This window comes from Hylobates moloch, unplaced genomic scaffold (genome assembly GCF_009828535.3).
Source record: "Hylobates moloch isolate HMO894 unplaced genomic scaffold, HMol_V3 SCAFFOLD_9, whole genome shotgun sequence".
Lineage (NCBI taxonomy): Eukaryota > Metazoa > Chordata > Mammalia > Primates > Hylobatidae > Hylobates > Hylobates moloch.
The window spans coordinates 112,357,011-112,376,412 of NW_026652284.1; the positions used below are offsets into that span (position 1 = coordinate 112,357,011).

A 19,402-nucleotide genomic window follows, 5' to 3' on the forward strand; every position below is an offset into this window, starting at 1 on the left:
AGGTGCATAGGAAATAAGTTAATTTCATTATATAATTTTTCTCTAAGAAGATAAATAACCAGGCAATTGTAATATGACTATACAGCTATGATTAGGGACATTTAGGGTCCTCCAATAGCACGTACAAATATTTAATCCAGGTTTGGCGGGCCAGGGATATCTTCCAGAGGAAAAAGCCTCTAAGATGAGCTTGAAATAGGTGTCAGGCAAGTGAACTGTGCTTCATATGGTAGGTAGTAATAACACGTGTGAAGGAATGAGGTAGGCAAGAACAGGATTTGTTCCGTTAATTAATATAGAGTGACGACAGACTTCAGGGAGTGGAGTTAGGAATTGTAAAGCAAGGTGAACTAGTTTGAACTCTGTTCTGAAGGCAATGGAGAGGCATGCGTGATTTTAATCAGAGGATAACATGATCAGAGTTGCATTTTAGAAGTAGTACTTTGGTTGTAATTTTGCAAACTGGAGATGGGGTGACTATTTATTTTGATGGCATCGTTAGTCATCCTTAGGAGAAATGACAGTGGCCCATAATAAAGAGGCATCAGTGAGAATACAGAGTACGTAGATTCTAGAAAAATTTATGAGAGAGAATTTATAGGTGTTTGATTGGTATGGAGAGACAAGGAGAAAGCCAGGGATTTTTGTCCAGGTTTCTGGCTTGGGCACTGGAGTGAATGGTGTAAAACTGAGGGGACGCATAGGATTTACTTACCATTTCATTTGCTTGTCTTTTTGTGTATGTTTTGTTTTTCTGGGAGGGGTGACAGACATGACTGGTGTATTAGTCTGTTTTCACGCTGCTGATAGAGACATATGAGCTACTGGGCAATTTACAAAAGAAAGAGGTTTAATTAGACTTACAGTTCCACGTGGCTGGGGAAGGTCTCACAATCATGGCAGAGGGTGAAAGACAATTCTTACATGGCAGTGGCAAGAAAGAATGAGGAAGAAACAAAAGCAGAAACCCCTGATAAACCGATCAGATCTCATGAGACTTACTCACTATCACGAGAATAATGTGGGAAACACCAACCCTCATGATTCAGTTACCTCCCACTGGGTCCCTCCCACAACAGGTGGGGAATTCTTGAGATGCAATTCAAGTTGAGACTTGGGTGAGGACGCAGCCAAACCATATCAGCTGGGTTCAAGTGAAGAAGGAAAGAAGCACATATTTCAGCTGAAACTCTCTATAAGTAGTTTTGAATCTGGGGTGGTAGAAGGATAGAGTTTTTATTAACAGAAATGAATAGGAAAAAGTGGCTGGTTTTAGAGATAAGCCTCTTGTTGAGTATTTTTGACAGTGGAGCATGCAAGTAAAGTAGCTTGTAGCCAGTTAGGACATAGGACATAGGACTGGGTTTTCTGTGAGGGTTAGAAGGTTATAATGAAAATTTTGAAAACAGCAACATAGGGGATTTTGCTAAAGCCTTCAGGGAGGATGACTTCTCACAGTGAAGGCATGGAGAGAAAGAGGATGGAATGGCTTTAGACAGTTCTGTTTTCCTGAGGAGAGGCCATGTTGGGAAGGAACGTAAAGCTCCAAAGCTGAAAGTCTCCAGAATGTGAAAGGAAAGTAAGGTAATGTTGGAATGTGGGTGCTAGGAGGTTGGGGGGTGAGAAGGCAGGTAGAGGAGCTTCCAGAGAGGGAAAGGTAACTTGGCACAAATTGCTGAAGCTTCAGAGAAGTAGAAAATTAAGACCTTTCTTTGGATTTTCCTGGAAGGTGATTATTAATCACCTTTGAGACAACACTATATTTCCTTTTTGTTCCCAATGATTTTGCTGCTCAGTGACCACTTTCCTGCCCCCATACTTCTCTTTTCTTTTTTATTATTGGCTTCAACATGACTCTCTTTCTGCAACCCCTTAGCTTTCATAAATTAACCCAGAAATTATTTTATAGCCTCCTTTGAGAGAAGCCCTTATTTTCACTTCCAGTGAGACCTTGAAAGTTAATCTGCCTAGATGCTGTAAGCAGATCAGCAGGGATGACCACATACTGCCTTGTGGCAATTCCATTGATGTCTTTATGTCCAGTTATTTGTATCAAAGCATACAATTATGGAGGAAAAGCAAAAAATACAGGGTCTAGGTTAACTCAGCAGTAGCCACATGCAGGATATAAAATATTCTCATCCTGAAAATTCTTGCAAAACAATGTGTCCTGTTTTGTTGCAGTTGAGTATGTATTGATTCTGTACCTTCAGCCTTCATGCAGTAGAACCTGAGTGACTTTTGTATGGGAGATAAAAACTCAGAGTCTCACTGAATTTTGTGCATGGATATATAGGTCAGACATCAGTGTACGTGACGGTAGTACAAGGCTGAAGGATGATGGAAGGGAAGTTCATTAATAACCAGTAGTAAGTTTTTGTAGCTCAGAAGAAAGAGGGACACGTAGAAATAATTGGAGTAATGTTTAACACTTTAAGGAAGCGATGTGATGTTCGAATAGGCCTTGAAAGATAAGAATCTCTATAGTGAGGAAGATGGCAAAGAAGGGCAGGTAATGACGTGATTCTAGAAAGCAGATATCCCACAGCATGCACAGAGGTTAGAAAAGTTCAACCATTGTGGAAGTCAGTGTGGCGATTCCTCAGGGATCTAGAACTAGAAATACCATTTGACCCAGCCATCCCATTACTGGGTATATACCCAAAGGAGTATAAATCATGCTGCTATAAAGACACATGCACACGTATGTTTATTGCGGCACTATTCACAATAGCAAAGACTTGGAACCAACCCAAATGTCCAACAACAATAGACTGGATTAAGAAAATGTGGCACATATACACCATGGAATACTATGCAGCCATAAAAAATGATGAGTTCGTGTCCTTTGTAGGGACATGGATGAAACTGGAAAACATCATTCTCAGTAAACTATCGCAAGGACAAAAAACCAAACACCGCATGTTCTCACTCATAGGTGGGAATTGAACAATGAGAACTCATGGACACAGGAAGGGGAACATCACATTCCGGGTACTGTTGTGGGGTGGGGGGTGGGGGGGGCGGGGACAGCATTAGGAGATATACCTAATGCTAAATGACGAGCTAATGGGTGCAGGAAATCAACATGGCACATGGATACATATGTAACAAACCTGCACATTGTGCACATGTACCCTAAAACCTAAAGTATAATTAAAAAAAAAAAAAGAAAATAGGCATCTTTGAGTTGAAGACTAGATTAATTAGGGAAGGTTGAAGTTACTGTTGGTAAGATGAGAGAGCCTAGGATGTCCTTTTAATTCACAAGCAGTTTGGGGGGCATAGCTTGGGGAGTTATGTGGTTAGTGTTTTAAGAAGCTTAGTTAATATGATGGTGACATACAGGTAAAATTGTAGAAAGGTCTCTCATTAGGATGGACTGAGTTACTGGTTCTCAACCAAGCGTGAATTTTGCAGTCTTGGGGAAATTTTTAGTTGTCACAGCTAGGACAGAGAGAGGGGATAGGCCTATTGGCATCTAGTGCGTAGAAGCTAGGGATGCTGCTGAACATCTTATAATATAAGGGACAGCTCCCCACAACAGGAGTTATCTGGCCAAAAATGTCCATAGTGTCAAGGTTAAGAAACCCTAGCTAGATTATGCTATAGTAGCAAACAATCCCAAGTTCTTAATGGTTTGAAACAGTAAAGATTTATTTATTGCTCAGACTCGCTGTACATAACTGTTCATCATCCACATTCTGGAATCCAAGCAAATGGAGCTACCACTGTCTGGCACATTACTCATACTGTATTGGCCAGGACTTGTTACAGAACCCCTCCTAACCACAGAGAGGACAGGAATTGCAATCCTGTAGAAAAACACATCCCCAGAAAGAGGCAAACTATAATATTGACTAACAGCATTAGTTACAACCATGGAAGTCTACCTGGGAGTAGAGGAGTAGTCAGTAAGAGAGAAACCAGTTTCTTGCTGATTGCTTTTAATTCTTCAATCTTTGCCCCTTCAGTAAAGTAAAATCACAGTATATACAGAATGGGTTTAGAAAGATGGAGCATAGGCTGGGCACAGTGGCTAACACCTGTAATCCTGGCACTTTGGGAGGCTGAGGTAGGGGGATTGCTTGAAGCCAAGAGTTCAAGACCAGCTTGAGAAAAAAAAAAAAGATACCCTGTCTCTACAAAAAGTTAAAACAAAAAATTTAGCTGGTTGATTCCGTGTCTTTGCTGTTGTGAGTAGTGCTGCAGTGAACATACACGTGTGCAAAAACCAACACAAGAACAGAAAACCAAATACCACATGTTCTCACTTGTAAGTGGGAGCTAAATGATGAAAACACACAGACACATGGAGGGGAACAATACACACTGGGACCTGTTGGATGGTGGAGGGTGGGAGAAAGGAGAGCATCCAGAAAATAATTAATGGATACTAGACTTAATATATGGGTGATGAAATAATCTGTACAACAAACCCCCATAACACAAATTTACGTGTATAACAAACCTGTGCATGTACCCCTGAACTTAAAAGTTAAAAAAATTAACCAGGCATGGTGGCACGTGCCTGTAGTCCTGACTGCTCGGGAGGCTAAAGTGGGAGAATCCCCTGAGCCCAGGAGATTGAGGCTGCAATGAGCTTTGATCACACCACTGTACTCCAGCCAGGGTGACAGAGAAGAGACACTGTCTCAGGAAGAAAAAAAAGAGAGAGAGAGAGAAAGGTGAAGTGTTGCCAGATGATACAGTAACTCTGCTGTTATGCTGATTCTAGACCTGAGCTTCCCTACTGTTTTGGGGGAACATTATAGGTGTGTCTGGGTATTGTTCTCCTTATCTCTTCAGGTAGCTGGAGAGGGCCTGGGGCAGTCTGAGCCTGCAATATGAGCCGGCCCTTCCATTTATCTCTGTGTACCATGCATGCATTATAATTTAATATGTGCAGTGAGGTAGAAAACCTTGGGAACTCTGCATTAAGCAGTGGGCTGCATTTGTTTAACAATTATAATTAGGACGGAAAATGATCTGTTTTAGAAACAACTCTATTGGTAGTATAGAAGGGAGAAACATACTAGGAAGACCCACTTGAAAGCTATCCTAAGAGTTTAGGTAAGAAAAGATGAAGATTTTGAATGATGGCACTCTTGAAAATAAATAGGACGATGTGGAGATAAAGATGGCTTATTTAGAGATGCGGAATTGGATTTAGAACATGTCAAATAGAATTGATTAATAAGAAATTAGAAATGTTGAACTCAGAAAAGGAGACGACAGAATCCTGCTTAGTCACACAAGTATTTATAGAGCACTTACTAGGTGCCAGCTGTAACCCTAATAGTACCTGGGAACTCTCTGAGAGAGTTAGAGGTCCTGGGATGTGACCTGGGTGAGTACATTCCTTTTAGGACTGGGAGTAGAACAGTAGCCAACTTGGCATCATTATCACCCTTCCTGAATTCTCTTCTGTATCGTAAAGGAAAAATTGGGAACTATGTTTTTTTTCAGAATCAGAGACTGGCAATGAAAAGCACTCAGAAAAATTTGCAAGTAGAAGAGGAGAAACTATTATCTTTGAAAGGCAGTGTAGCATTCAAATGGGTGGAGATCAGACTAGAAGCTTCCAGAAGCTTGTTGAGAATTACCGTCTCCATGCTGCAGACTGAGACTATCCGATGGGTAGCCTTTTACTCACTTGGCTTTCCAAGGGTTGAATAAGCCTCTAATTCTTATATTGGAATACACAAAGTGACTTCCTTTCTTCGGTTATAATCATGATTATTTGATATTTTCCTAGCATCCTGTTCTCTCCATCACACTTTAATAATTTGTGTGATTTTATTATATATTTTTCCTGTTAAACTGTAAGCTGCATGGAATGTGTAATGTCTATTCAGCAGACTGTCCCTAACACCTAACAGGGTCTCTAATCACTTCCTAGATTTGTTGAGTATTGAATGCTAAAGTAGAAAAACAGATGTAGAAAAGAATGTATGTAAGGACATTATGATCAGCAAATTCAAATGTTCATGAAGTGGTTAAGCAGAAAATGGGCTAGGAATAGCTTTTGAATTTAGTGATTTGGAAGACCGTGGAATTTTATTTAAAAGCACTGTCAGAAGAGTGGTTGGGGTTGGGATTATAATTACAGGACTTAAGCATAGTCAGTAGTGAAAAATCAGAGCAATTTGTTCAGACTGTACAAATGAATTGGGGGCACAAAAGTAGCTTAGCTAGAGCACTGAGGTAAAGACAACGTCTTTCTGGAGAAGTGGTCAGATTATAAAGCAAAATAACAACAGCTGATGAGATGACTGAATGGACAATGCTGGAGAAGGAGATATTAATTGAAACAGCAAATTATTTCAGTCCGCAAATTGTAATGCACTGTAAACACCTTTAGACATTGCTTCTCAAACTGTCATCCTAGGACCATAGTTAGTTGACAGCTTTGACTGTTTCGTGAAAATATTAGAGATATAAGGGCAATATTGTCAGTTTTCAGGTAGGCTAAATGTATTAAGTTTAGATTATGTACTTCCTTCGTTTGCTGTTACATTGACTTGCTTTTTTTTAATTAAACTATTCGGTAGTGGTTGTTGATGTTGGTGTCCTAAATGCCCCTTTTTGAAAAATAAAAATCCAATAACCTTATTTCAGTTCACCCCATCAATTTTACTTTTTAATCTGCTTCACAAAATGTAAAAGTCCGAGAACACACTGCTTTATGTATTTAGAAGGAACAAAAAAGACAAACTGTCTTAATTTTTTGACAGTTTTTGAAATCTGAAATAAGTAGAGTTTATAAATGAAAACCAACATAACATTTCTAACAAATAATGGGAGGAAAACAATTTTATTTTAGATGAAGATCGACTTTCTAGAAGAAAAAGCATTGTGGACACTGTATCCATTCAGGTGGATATTTTATCCAACAACGTTCCTTCTGATGATGTGGTAAGTTACTGAAAGTTTATGGTAGAGTACTGTCTTGATAGACATCATTTAAAATAATTTTTTGCCTTCCACACTTTCAAACAGGAGAAAATACAACTCTAAATTATCCTCAGATCAACTAAATTATTAGTAGAAATTAATCTGATTTAGCTTTGAATTTATTTATAATTTATTTTACTGAACTCATTTCAGCTGTCTGTAAAGATATAAACCTAACATTATATGTTATGACGTTGTCAGATTTCACATTATAATTTAGTGTAATAAAAGGAACTGTAAAGTATAAGTTTTTTTTTTTGTAAGCAACTTTATACAAAGCCTGTCATTAAATTAGTGGGCCCTCTAGGTCCTACTTATTTTTAAAAATCTAGGAAATGCAAATTACAGAAATAAATAGAACTATACATCCTCATGTGAAGCCAAATGCTCACTACCTTTGAAAAGTTCTAAAACTTCATCTATAACGGAAAATGTTTTAATTGTTTTGGATAGTAAGGATGTAGTTTAAGCTGTGTCAGTGAACTATGTACCCTGTAAGGACTGTGGCTTATTTAAAATATCATAGATTTCATGCTCTCCTCCCGTTTCAAAAGAGCACAAGAGTGTACCCTCCTGAGTTATAGGGGAAAAAGCAGCCAGTATTCTCCAGGACTTATTCTACACAAATCGCCAGAGAATTTTTTCATAGTCAAGTAAAAATGCCGAAATGCCAGTATGTCAAGTCAGCCTCCACCTTGTGGTTTATCCATTGTTTGCCTTCCTAAGTATTTTATTATTTCTCATTGGTACAATATGCATAATTAAAAGAATATCCATATAGGGAAAGGGAACGGAAGTTATCTGAATTTATGCTTTCTCAAGCCTCCCTCCTACCCCCTTCCAATTCCTGTTGATTTATTTGTCTTCAGGTACTAAACCTATTTGGTGGCCAGAGTACAGCCAACTGACTTATGTTTTCTACGCCATTCAACTCCTCATTACATAGAAGTCACCAGTTTTATTAAGAACTTACCAGCATGGCATCAAGAGTAGTTGAAGAAGCACTTAGTGTTCATTTTGAAACTCCACGCATTAAGGCTAAAGTTTCTTAGCAATTTAAGGCTTAATAACAACCTTTCCCAAATTCACCTCTTTCTTCAGAGCTATTTAATTTATACACTCCTTACTAGTAAGAAGAGTATCTTGCTAGTTTTGTCTTTTAATGATTATGAATTTGCCGCTATTACCTTTCTAGGGAAGAAATTCATCCAAAGTCTTAGTTTATAAACTTAATTTTGTTAAGAGTACACTATGTGTTATTGACTGGTATTTTCTTCACCTTTCTCCTTTTGTTAACTATTCTTATTTCTTTCAAAAATATATAGAGAACACTTGAAACTGTTGGAAAGAGTCAGTCTATTTTGTTAAAATCAACTGAAAAAACATTTGCATAAAGACTCGATGTAGGGGAAAGATTCTTGATACAAATCTTACATTAAAAGTCCGATAATATTTTTATTAACTTTTACAAGATCCTGTTGTTTTTCATTTACTGTAAGTCCTAAGTCAAATATGCCTCACACCAAACATCTGAAAAGTTAAGTACAGTTTAGTGTCACATTTACTTGAGCACATTTGAGTTTCAGACTCATTTACCATTGTGGCTTCTGCTTTTGGATATTAGAGATGTTTGTTCAAATACCAGAAGACAGAATAATACTATCTTCTAGGCTAAAACTAATTATTATTAGTTTATATATGCATTGGGAAGCATTCCTCTAAAGTTAACCACCAATTTATACTCATATAATGGACAGAAGAAATTCACATCAGATAGATATTTACCAGTTAATGGTGCAGCAAAATACCAAACTATTTTCTTAAAATGAATCAGATAAGAACATTGCTCATAAAAAATAACTTTTTTATTTGATCAAAATTATTCATAGTTTTCTATGTATAATCCTAGTTTATCCTCAGATGTATTTGCTTTTGCTTTTTAAACTTATAATTTAAAAAAAGAGAGTCAGAAGGTTGTTTAGATGGAGACCATAACAAACTTCTTTTTCCCTAAACTCAAATTGTTACTCTAGTCTATTGAAATACCTGGTCCACTTGAGATGTGCCAGTTCTGACATTTGCAATTCCGACCTTGGCCTACTGAGAATCATTTGGTGAACTTTTTCTAAAAGTTGCCATATATAAAAAGATGTATATTATTATTTCTTCTAAATAATACATTATATCTTCTAAAAATGTGCTGATGCCATAAAATGTATTATTGATATTTTTATCATAAAGTAGTTGATTTTATACCTTTTACATATCTCAAAGCGAGAGGGAGATTTGAGAGACTCAAGGTAAAAGGTATTTTTAGAGAGTATAAATTGGTGACTGACTTTAGAGGAATGCTTCCCAATGCATATATATGCACACCACACATATATATGCATATATATGTACACCACACATATATATGCATATATATGTACACCACACATATATATGCATATATATGTATACACACACATTTTTATAACGAAACCTAATTTAAATTAATGTATTCAAGAAGATAAATGACTAAAATAGAACAGAGGCATCTCTGTCTCCCGAGATGAAATTATCAGCTTGACTAATAGAATAAAGCACTATAGGCATGATTTTTTGCTTCCTTATATATGCATAATTGATATGAGTAAAACCTGAAATCACCACACTACTTTTCTCTCTAAAAGCGTATAGTAAGTGCTTGATTATTTAAGGGCGTGGGTAGGATGTTATATTTATTAAATTTTGAGTATATGTTACATTTTTTGATACAAAATTAAGTCACTGGTTGACTGAAAAGATTGTTGTTTTTTCTAGTACAAATAACAGATCTTTGTTTTATATCCATGTACTCCTGCCTTTTTTGCCCAAATACAACTGGAGAAACTTGTGTGTATGGCTAGCATCTAGTCAATATTAGTCACACTCTGTGGTGCTAGATGCTATCAAATTACTAATATTAGTAGAAGTGACATAGCAACTACTATAATTAGAAAAAGATGAGTGGCAGATTTTATGTAGGCCCAAGGGCATTATATAGTCTAGGTTAGTGTTGTAGATCATAGATGAAGCAAAAATCATAGATTATAAAGGGAATGTTGAAATTCCTTTAGGATGGTGCCTTTTCACCACTTTTCTATAACTCCAACATAACCAGTTTTTTCTCTAGAGTTGGAACAGATTGTAGTTTAGTAGATCACCAAATAAAGTACGTAGCTTGTATTTACCAGCTATGGTATATAAAAATATGAATCATTAAATGCTAGTATAAAGCAGTTAGTCTTAAAAAAAAATAAAAAATCCACAAAAGGGACGAGCGGGAGATAAGATTGAAGCAAAATTATAGAAAGTTGTATACCAGGCTGAGGGCTTTGTATGTAACTTCATAGGAAGTAGGTAAACACTGAAATTTAGTCAGTGTCATTATTAGAGTTGTGCTTTCATAAAAAGAATCTCTCAAGTGTGACAAGGCTAAATTAGAAAGAAGAGACTGGAGGTAAAGGCCAGTTAGGAGATCCTTGTAGTAATCCACAGTTGATGGAATGAGGATCTAGAGTAGCCAGGCTGGAGGTAACAGAGGGACAGGAGGGCAGGAGTACTCTAAAGTAGGATGAATAGGACCAACAAATGACTTAAAGCGATTTAAAGAAAGGAGATGTTAAAAAAAAGAAAACAAGTGGACACTGATGGCATGACTTGGGGGTTCTTTTGTTTGTTTGTTTTTTGAGACGGAGTCTTGCTCTGTCACCCAGGCTGGAGTGCAGTGGCACGATCTCGGCTCACTGCAAGCTCCGCCTCCCAGGTTCAGGCCATTTTCCTGCCTCAGCCTCCAGAGTAGCTGGGACTACAGGCACCCACCACCACGCCCGGCTAATTTTTTGTATTTTTAGTAGAGATGGGTTTCACCGTGTTTACCAGGATGGTCTCGATCTCCTGACCCCGTGATCCACCTGCCTCAGCCTCCCAAAGTGCTGGGATTACAGGCGTGAGCCACCGCGCCTGGCCTACTTGGGGGTTCTTGATGCTAGGAAGCTGCATCATAATTATCTGAATTAAGGCAAAAGGGACAAAAAGAGAAGAGTTAGTAGGGTAAGGTATTTTAGCTCTTATCTGCGATTGACAGGTAAGTAAAAATTATATGTATCAAGAATGCTGGCCATCTAACTTCTCCCATGTTCTTTTTCCTGTACTGTAGTTGTGTCTCAAAAGTCAGAAGCTCTCAGCCAGTTCTAAGAACAAAAGCAATTTCTTTTTTTCACTGAAGTACTAGAATGCTTAGAAGTACAAATAATTGACCAGCCAGAGCCTAATCTTATATGTCTGCTCCAAATATCTAGAAGAAAACAACTGAAGATTCCCAAGTTTAATCTGACTTCAACTAGAAATATGAAGCTCAGTAGCAAAACTGAGGGAGTGAAACTCTTGCTGCTTGATTTCCAGCTAAAGCCTTTGTATTACAGAGAAGCTAAGGTGCAGAGAATGAAGTCTTTTGCTTTCATTAGTCTTGCTGCCTTAGACTTAGCAAAAGAAGCTCATGAGCTAAAATTAGGGATGACCAGATTCCCAGGCAAGTACTCATGTATCGTTTCTTAATTTTTATTCAGAGATACTATAGGAACTGGATATATTATTTCTCCTAAAAATGTGCTGATGCCATAAAATGTATTACTGACTTTTTTATCATAAAGCAGTTGATTTCATACCTTTTTACATATCTCAAAGCCAGAGAGACTTGAAAGACATAAGTTAAAAGGATAGTTTCAGAGATTATAAATTGGTGGTTAACTTTGAGAAATACTTCCCAAAGTAGCGGTTCTTACTTTTAAATCATTTAAAATCTTAGTTTTACTTTTGATGTGTAAACTGTGTGTGGTACCGAAATCATAGAGGCTGTAGAGTACTTAGTTGTTTTTTATCACATGGCTACAAATGTATTTATATATAATCTCAGCCTTCACTGTCTCAGAGCATTGTTTACTTACAACACAGTGTTCAGTCAGTGGGACTCAAATCTTCTTGTACATCACAGTACTGGAGACTGAGTTCTGTAATTCAAGGGTGGTTTTGTTGCCTAGGGTATGTTAATTATTGCAGTCTAATGCTAATCTATAGACTTGTTTTGGGGAACCACTGCAATAGGCCATTGTTAGAACCAATGAAAAAGTGGAGATTATTTGGTACTGTGGAGTATAATCACAGCTCACAGCTCAGACCCAACACAAAGAAGAAAACAAATCTGAAAAACTTCTTAGATGACTTGTAACTAGGTAAAGGTATTATTTATATTGACCCTTTTTAACTCTTGATTTCACTTATCATTTTTCTCTAGGTTAGTAACACTGAAGAAATCACTTTTGAAGCATTGAAGAAAGCAATTGGTGAGATACTTTGCACTTGTTAGTACTACCAATATTTAACTTATCTTTATCTGCTGCTTTTTTCAGTGACAGAATACGTAGAGGGGACATTACAAAAACAAAACCAAAGAAACTTGTTGGCTTCTATAGAAATGTATCATGTATTTAGCTACGTGTTTTAGGCTTCAGAATTGTCTTGTCCCATCAGGGTCATATTCCTGAACAAACAGACACAATTATGGCAGTGATATAAAAGAAGACATTTATTAATTTACTTTCTCAAAAACTTTGGCCAGACCATACATCGTCATGAGACCAAGAAAATTCCTTTCCAAACTGTGGTAAATAAATGGAAAAGGCTACAACAACATGGTTCCAAATGACCTCATTCTTATTTCAGTTATTCCACTCAGTACCAAGATTCAATTTAGCAAGTATTTTATGTAGTACCTCATATGTGCAAGAACATAGTTATATAAAAGAATCATCCTTCAGGAAAGGCCATGAAGTAGTTCGACTTGTAGGAAGTTCCCATTCCCTTGCCATTTTTTGGTAAGAGAGACAAAGGCATTCTATGAAAGAGAATCTTGTGCTGCGTAGTTTTAACCCTTAGATTTTTGGGGTTTTTTGTGTGTGTATGTGTGCTTTCTAGCCTTAAACAAGACATTTCATGGATGTTAGGCCTTTTTATTTTTTTCTTATAAAAGTAGCCCTGTAAATTGCCCTTAATTTTGGATGATATATCATTAGCTCTTAACGGTCATTGACTGGGTTCTGTGAAATTATGTATTCCCTTTAATGAGTCTTTATAAATATTTGTATAGATACCAGTGGAATGGAAGAACAGGAAAAGGAAAAGAGGCGTCTTGTGATAGAGAAATTTCAGAAAGCACCTTTTGAAGAAATAGCAGCACAGTGTGAATCCAAAGTAAGTGAACAAACGGTGAAGGGATTGTGGGTGGACTGTTGTTTTATGGAAACTCTTACTTGGTGATTGGTTGATAAGTTCCAAGCTTTAGTTGAATCAACAGAACACAGGAAAATATATCAGATAAGGACTGAAAACTGTGAAGGCATATCTATGAGGCCTAAATAATTTCTTTGTGTGATGTAAGCTAATGGAAATGGTGGAACTGTTTTCCCAAATTAAGTATTAGTGATTGTTATTGTTTTGATAGTTTTTTTCAGTGGTTTTCCATGATTTTGCTGCAGGTATTTTGTTTTATGTGTTTGTTGATTTGTTTTTAACATTGAGACTAGGAAAGGGAAAAAAAGACAACCCTTACATTAAATTCTAATAGGTAAGACTGATCAAAACGTTAAAGCATTGTATACTTAATAATTAATCAGTTTAATAGTCACCATTATACTTTGTCTCTTAAATTACATTGATATTATTATATATAGATACTTAGAAAATAAACCATTCTTAACATTTTTTTCTTTTTTGCAGGCAAATTTGCTTCATGATAGACTTGCCCAAATATTGGAACTCACCATACGGTAAGGGTTTTGTTATCACAATAGCAATAACACACATACACGAATAGAAACTGTCAGATCCCTATGAATTTGTGGTTCATTATGTTTATTATGATGTTAAAGTAATGCTTTTCATTTAGGATTAACATAAGATCATATAGGTGATCCTTTGCTTAATAGTGATTCTGTTTTTTCAGCAGAGTCTGATACCCTTTCTTGACTAGTTGTCCTCTAGCTTTTTAGCTTCTTTTTTAGATTATTCATTCCTTCCTGATGATCTCTTAAGGACATCTGGGTAATTTGAAAGACCCATATTCTAATATTATGCTTAATTAGGAAATTGCTCATGTTGAATCGTTTTGTCCTGCAGAAACTGCATTTTAATATGTCAGCCTCGTGGTTCTTTTCAGGGCAGTAATAAGTCTACTTATGCAGATGGCTCATTTGAATTATTGAACTTTCCTTTAGCTTTTTTACATCATATTCGTTTGAGTTCTGTCGTGAATTACTGTGCTCTTTGATTATCCTATGTCTATACATTAGAAAGAAATGTAGCACCTGAAGGAAGGAGAGGCAAACTCTAGGTTTCATCTAAAGAAGGGACTTGCACATAGTCTTAAATTGACTTCATTGTGGAAACCTGCCTTTATGAGAAGTGGGCAGTGGAGATGTCTATGCTTCTGGAAATTTTTTCTATATCTGCTGTATCTTTTATATTTTTAACTTGATTAATTAAGTCTGTTTTGCTTCAACCCTGTATTATATTAATATTAGAGACAGGTAAATGCTCTAGGCCACTTGCTTTTTTATTTCAGTCTTTTTTCTGCTTTCATAAGCAAGGCACATTTTTGTCATTATATATTTTACTCTAGACATTTCCCTCCCATTCCTGCTACACTCTGTAAGTTGAGAATCACTCATTTACAAAATTTAAGAACAGAAAATCAGACTAAAATATTCAATATGTGCTAGACAAGGGGTCCCCAACCCTCAGTCCAGAGACCTGTACTGGCCCATGGCCTATTAGGAACCAGGCTCCACAGCAGGAGATGAGTGGCGGGCAAGCGAACTTTACTGTCTGAGCTCCGCTTCGTATCAGATCAGCACGGCATTAGATTCTCATAGGAGCAGGAACCCTATTGTGAACTGCTCATGCAAGGGATCTAGGTTGCATGCTCCTTATGGGAATCTAATGCCTGATGATCTGAGACAGATCAGTTTCATCCTGAAATCATCCCCCCAGTCCCCATCCATGGAAAAACTGTCTTCCACAAAACTGGTCCCTGGTGCCAAAAAGATCAGGGACTGTTGTGCTAGACTTAGGATTCAATTAAAATTGCTGGGTATGGGCATTTACTTCTTTGATGACTAAATGTCAAACATTTAATAGTAAATGTCTACTGTGTACTTGATCTTATGCTACATGGTTTATATCTATTATTTCTGCTAATCCTTACCATAGCCCTGAAAGGTAGGTAGACACTATTTTTTTCATTTTTCAGGTGAAGACACCAAGGCTTAGAGAAAAGTAAAATAACTTGCTGAAGGTCATACAGCTAGTGAGTGGCAAAGTTAAAATTCAAATCCATAACTGATGTTCTTAAAAGGAATGTTGCTAGAGATCACCATATTACATTTAGTCAAACTGACATATGAATTTAATATTTTAGAATAAGTATTATAACTAATTCTGTTTCATTGGTACCACAACTACTACTAATACTTACATTCATTGAACAGTTACAACTAATAATTAACATTTTTAAACACCTATGTTGTTCTAAGCACTGTGCTAAATGCATTATTTTATTTAATATCTGCAACAGACCCTAACAAACAGATAGTGATTATTCTCATTTTACATGTTTATAAACAGAGATACATGGAAGTTAAGTAACTTATACAGGGTCATCTATTTGGGAAGCAGTAGCTCTGGAATAGCTTATGGAGAAACTAAATAGACTTTATAGAAATATGTCTTCAGAGTTTTTAGGTCCTGTCTGATACATTTCCTCTTGTTAACTTGCCTCACCCTAACCATCAGACAGTGGAAAGAGTTTGTATTTTCCATAAAAGAAACAGAACACTCAATATTATACTTCGCTCCCACTGTTCTTTCATTTACATTTTAACCATACCTGAATATGGCTAAAAAAAAAAACAAGAAAGTCAAAGAAGTGGTAAAATACAGTGAGAATAAGCAGCCTCATGGATAACCCAGTTATTGGAATTAGTAGAAAAGGCCCTTAGAACACCACACACCCACACCCCCCACCCAGGCCCCACACACACACATCGAAGAATTTAAAGGGCAAGATACATATAGTTTGGAGAGAAACGTATGTGACACTGCTTATTCTCATGATAGTTTCCTGTTTCTTTGCATTATAATTGCAAATTTTAATGTTCCTCTCATAAGAGTACTAAAACATAACTAACAAGAAGACAAAAATGCAGAAAGGATATAAGGTTTGAACCATTTCAGTCAATTTAAGTGGCCTTTAGAAAACACAATGCTAGGCAAATACAGAATATAGATTCTTTTGAAGTGCACATACCACGTTCACAAAATAGACAAATGTGGGACTATAACAAGTGTTAAGTAAATGTCAGGAAACTGACATGTTAAGACATCATGTTGAGTATGTTCTTTTGCCACAAAAAAATTATAATGCATTAACACATATCTAGAAAATTTCAAATATCTGGAAATTAAAAGACACCCATACCTCAAAGAAGAAATGACAGGACGAATTAGAAAACATTTTGAAGTTTTGTAAGATGAAGCTAAAATCGTGCTCAGGAGCAGTTTTATATCTTTAGATGCTTTTGCTTGCAAAGAAGAGAGATCTGAAAGCAGTGAATTAATGACTTTTGGTGAGACATTAGAGAAAGAACAACATAAGCTAAACTAAGTATATCAGAAGTCAATGAAACAGAAAATAGGCAAACAATAGAAAATATTAACAAACCTAAAAGTTTGTTCTTTGAAATGGTTGATAAAATTGGTAAACCTCTAGTCAGTGTTAAGGAAGAAAAAGAGAGAAAACACAGATTACCAGTATTACAAATAAAAAAGAATTACAGATAATAAAGGAATGTTATAAACAATTTTATGACAATAAATTCAACAATTTAGATGAAATGGCAAAAATTATTGAAAGTCAAAACTAACTAAAATTGACACAAAAAGTAGTAAAACATCCAAATAACCCTATAACTGTTGAAATAGATTTGCAGTTTAAAAGCATCCTACAAGAAAAAGCATTCACTGCTTACTTTTATCATACATTTAGGTAAGAAATAATACCAGTTTCATATATATTCAGGAAAAAAAGGAGGTAGAAACATTTTCTAACTCATGAGGCCAGCATAACTTCAACACTAAAATGAGACAAGGATATTTTAAGAAAAATGAAATTATAGACAAGTACCCCTCATGAATATAGTCACAGAAATCTTTATCAAAATGTTGGCAAATGTATAAAACTGATGATATGGCCTAAATCAATGGGGTTACTATGAGGAAAGCAAGATCAGTTTTACATTAGAAAATTGATCAGTCAGCAAAATTCACCACATTAGCATAGTAAGAAAGCAAAGTTGCATGATCACACCAGTAGCAGAAGAAAAAGCATTTGAAAAAGCTCATTTAAGACAAAAATTGTCAGAAAATTTGGAATAGAAGGGAACTTAATCTGATAAAGAGTAATTATAAAAAATCTGTTGCTGATGTTATGTATAATGGTGAAAGTCTGATGCCTTTCACCTAAAACTGGGTCAAGGATGTCTACTCTCACCATGTCAACATTGTATTGGAAGTCTTAGGTAAGTAAAGTAAAAAAAGGAAAAATATAAGATGAGAAAGAAACAAAACTATCTTTTCACAGATGACATGGTTGTGTATGTGGAAAATCTTAAGTAATCAAGGAAAAAAAACACTACTAGAGTTAATACGTGAATTAAATGAATTTTAGTAAGGTCACAGGATTCAGGGTATTCAAGGTCGGTATTCAGAATTCAGTTGTATATCTATATGTTAACAATAAACAATTGCAAGAGTAAATTTTTAAACATAGCATTAAAAATATTAGCCATAATTGAACAGTATGTAAGATTTCTGTTATGAATATAAAATATGAATGAGAGAAATTAAAGAACACCTAAACAAAGGAGAGATATACCATGTTCATGGACTGAAGGATTAAATATTGTTTATATGCTGTTTCTTTCAAGTTGATCTGTAGCTTCAATAAAATCTCAGTCAAAACCCCAACAGACTTTTTTTTTTGTAAAAACGTATAAATTGATTTTAAAATTCAGACGAAAGTACAAAGGACCTGGAGTAGCTAAACTGTTTTGAAAAGGACAAATAAAGTTGAAGAATTTATGCTGCCTAATTTCAATACTTGATTTATAAAGCCAGAGTAGTCAAGACATTATTGGTATAACAGTACACAAAGAGATCAAGATAACAGAATGGAGAGTCCTATCAAAAACTTAAGTGATTTTTGATAAAGGAATCAAAACAATTTAATGGGGAAAAGAAAATATTTTCAACAAATATCCTAGAACAACTAGATAACCTAAGAGAAAAATACTAATCTCAATCCCTACCTTCCACCAAACACAAACATTAATTATTAAGTTGGGTAATCAATGTCTATGTAAAAGCCAAACCCAAAATATCTAAAAGAAAACATAGGAAAGAGTCCTCTCAGTCTTAAAATGAGCAAAAAGATTTCTTAGGACGCACAAAGTACTAAACAAAATTGGTAAATTGGTCTTCATCCAAATTAAAAATTCACCCTTAAAAGACTCCAGTAAGAAAATGAAAAGCAGACCACAAACTGAGAAAATACAGTATACACAATACCAATATCTGATAATCCCTACAACTGAAAAATAAAAAGACAATTTTCAATGGCCAAGACAGTAGATGTTTTACAAAAGGAATGTTTGAATCGCCAGTAAGCATGTGTAAAAGTGTTTAAAATCATTAGTTAACAAGGAAATGCAAATTTAAATAAGATACATTTTGTGCCCAATAAAATGAGAGAATTGAGTATATTCACAAAAAGACATATGTGAATGTTTAGGACAGCTTTATTCATAGTTGCCAAATGTCCATTAGCATGAAAACAGACAAATGGTGATAATATAATGAAATACTATTCAGCAATAAAAAGGAACACAATTTTTGGGATAAATCTAAAAAACATATTAAGTAACAGAAATCAGACATAAAAGAAGACAGTTTGTTGGACTATTCATAGACCATTTATGGGAAGTTTAAGAACAAGCACTACTAATCTTCAGTGATGGAGATCAGAACATAGTTGTTGCATGTGGATATATGTGTATGGGTATGTCATAGTGGGGAGAAATTGACTGGTTAGGGACATGAAACATTTTGGGGGTGATTGAAAGTGTTCAGTATCTCTCGAACCCAGGAGGCAGAGGTTGCAATGAGCCAAGATCACACCATTGCACTCCAGCCTGGGTGACAAGAGTAAAACTGCATCTCAAAAAAAAAAAAAAAGAAAAAAAAGAAAGTGTTCATTATCTCTATTGGACTATGATTTACATGGGTGTGATTTACATGAGTGTATACATTT

At 35.7% G+C, this 19,402-nt stretch overlaps 1 protein-coding gene across 9 annotated transcripts in view; it reads left to right on the forward strand.

The window, feature by feature from the left end:
- Nucleotides 1-19,402, forward strand: part of EFR3A (EFR3 homolog A) — a 117,910-nt gene that overhangs the window by 86,410 nt on the left and 12,098 nt on the right. For 6 of the 9 annotated variants that reach the window (XR_009214734.1, XM_032760447.2, XM_032760449.2 and 3 more), the window contains 4 exons: nt 6,827-6,918; nt 12,275-12,323; nt 13,127-13,230; nt 13,756-13,805. Coding sequence is in view for 7 of the 9 variants with exons in the window: in XM_032760447.2 (XP_032616338.1) it covers nt 6,827-6,918; nt 12,275-12,323; nt 13,127-13,230; nt 13,756-13,805 (295 nt within the window). In the remaining 2 variants the exon portion in view is untranslated. Of the gene's footprint in view, nt 1-6,826; nt 6,919-7,826; nt 11,116-11,140; nt 11,510-12,274; nt 12,324-13,126; nt 13,231-13,755; nt 13,806-15,286; nt 15,344-19,402 lie in introns of those variants that run through there. The other 3 variants (XR_009214735.1, XM_058443643.1, XM_058443644.1) reach the window with 3 other exon arrangements.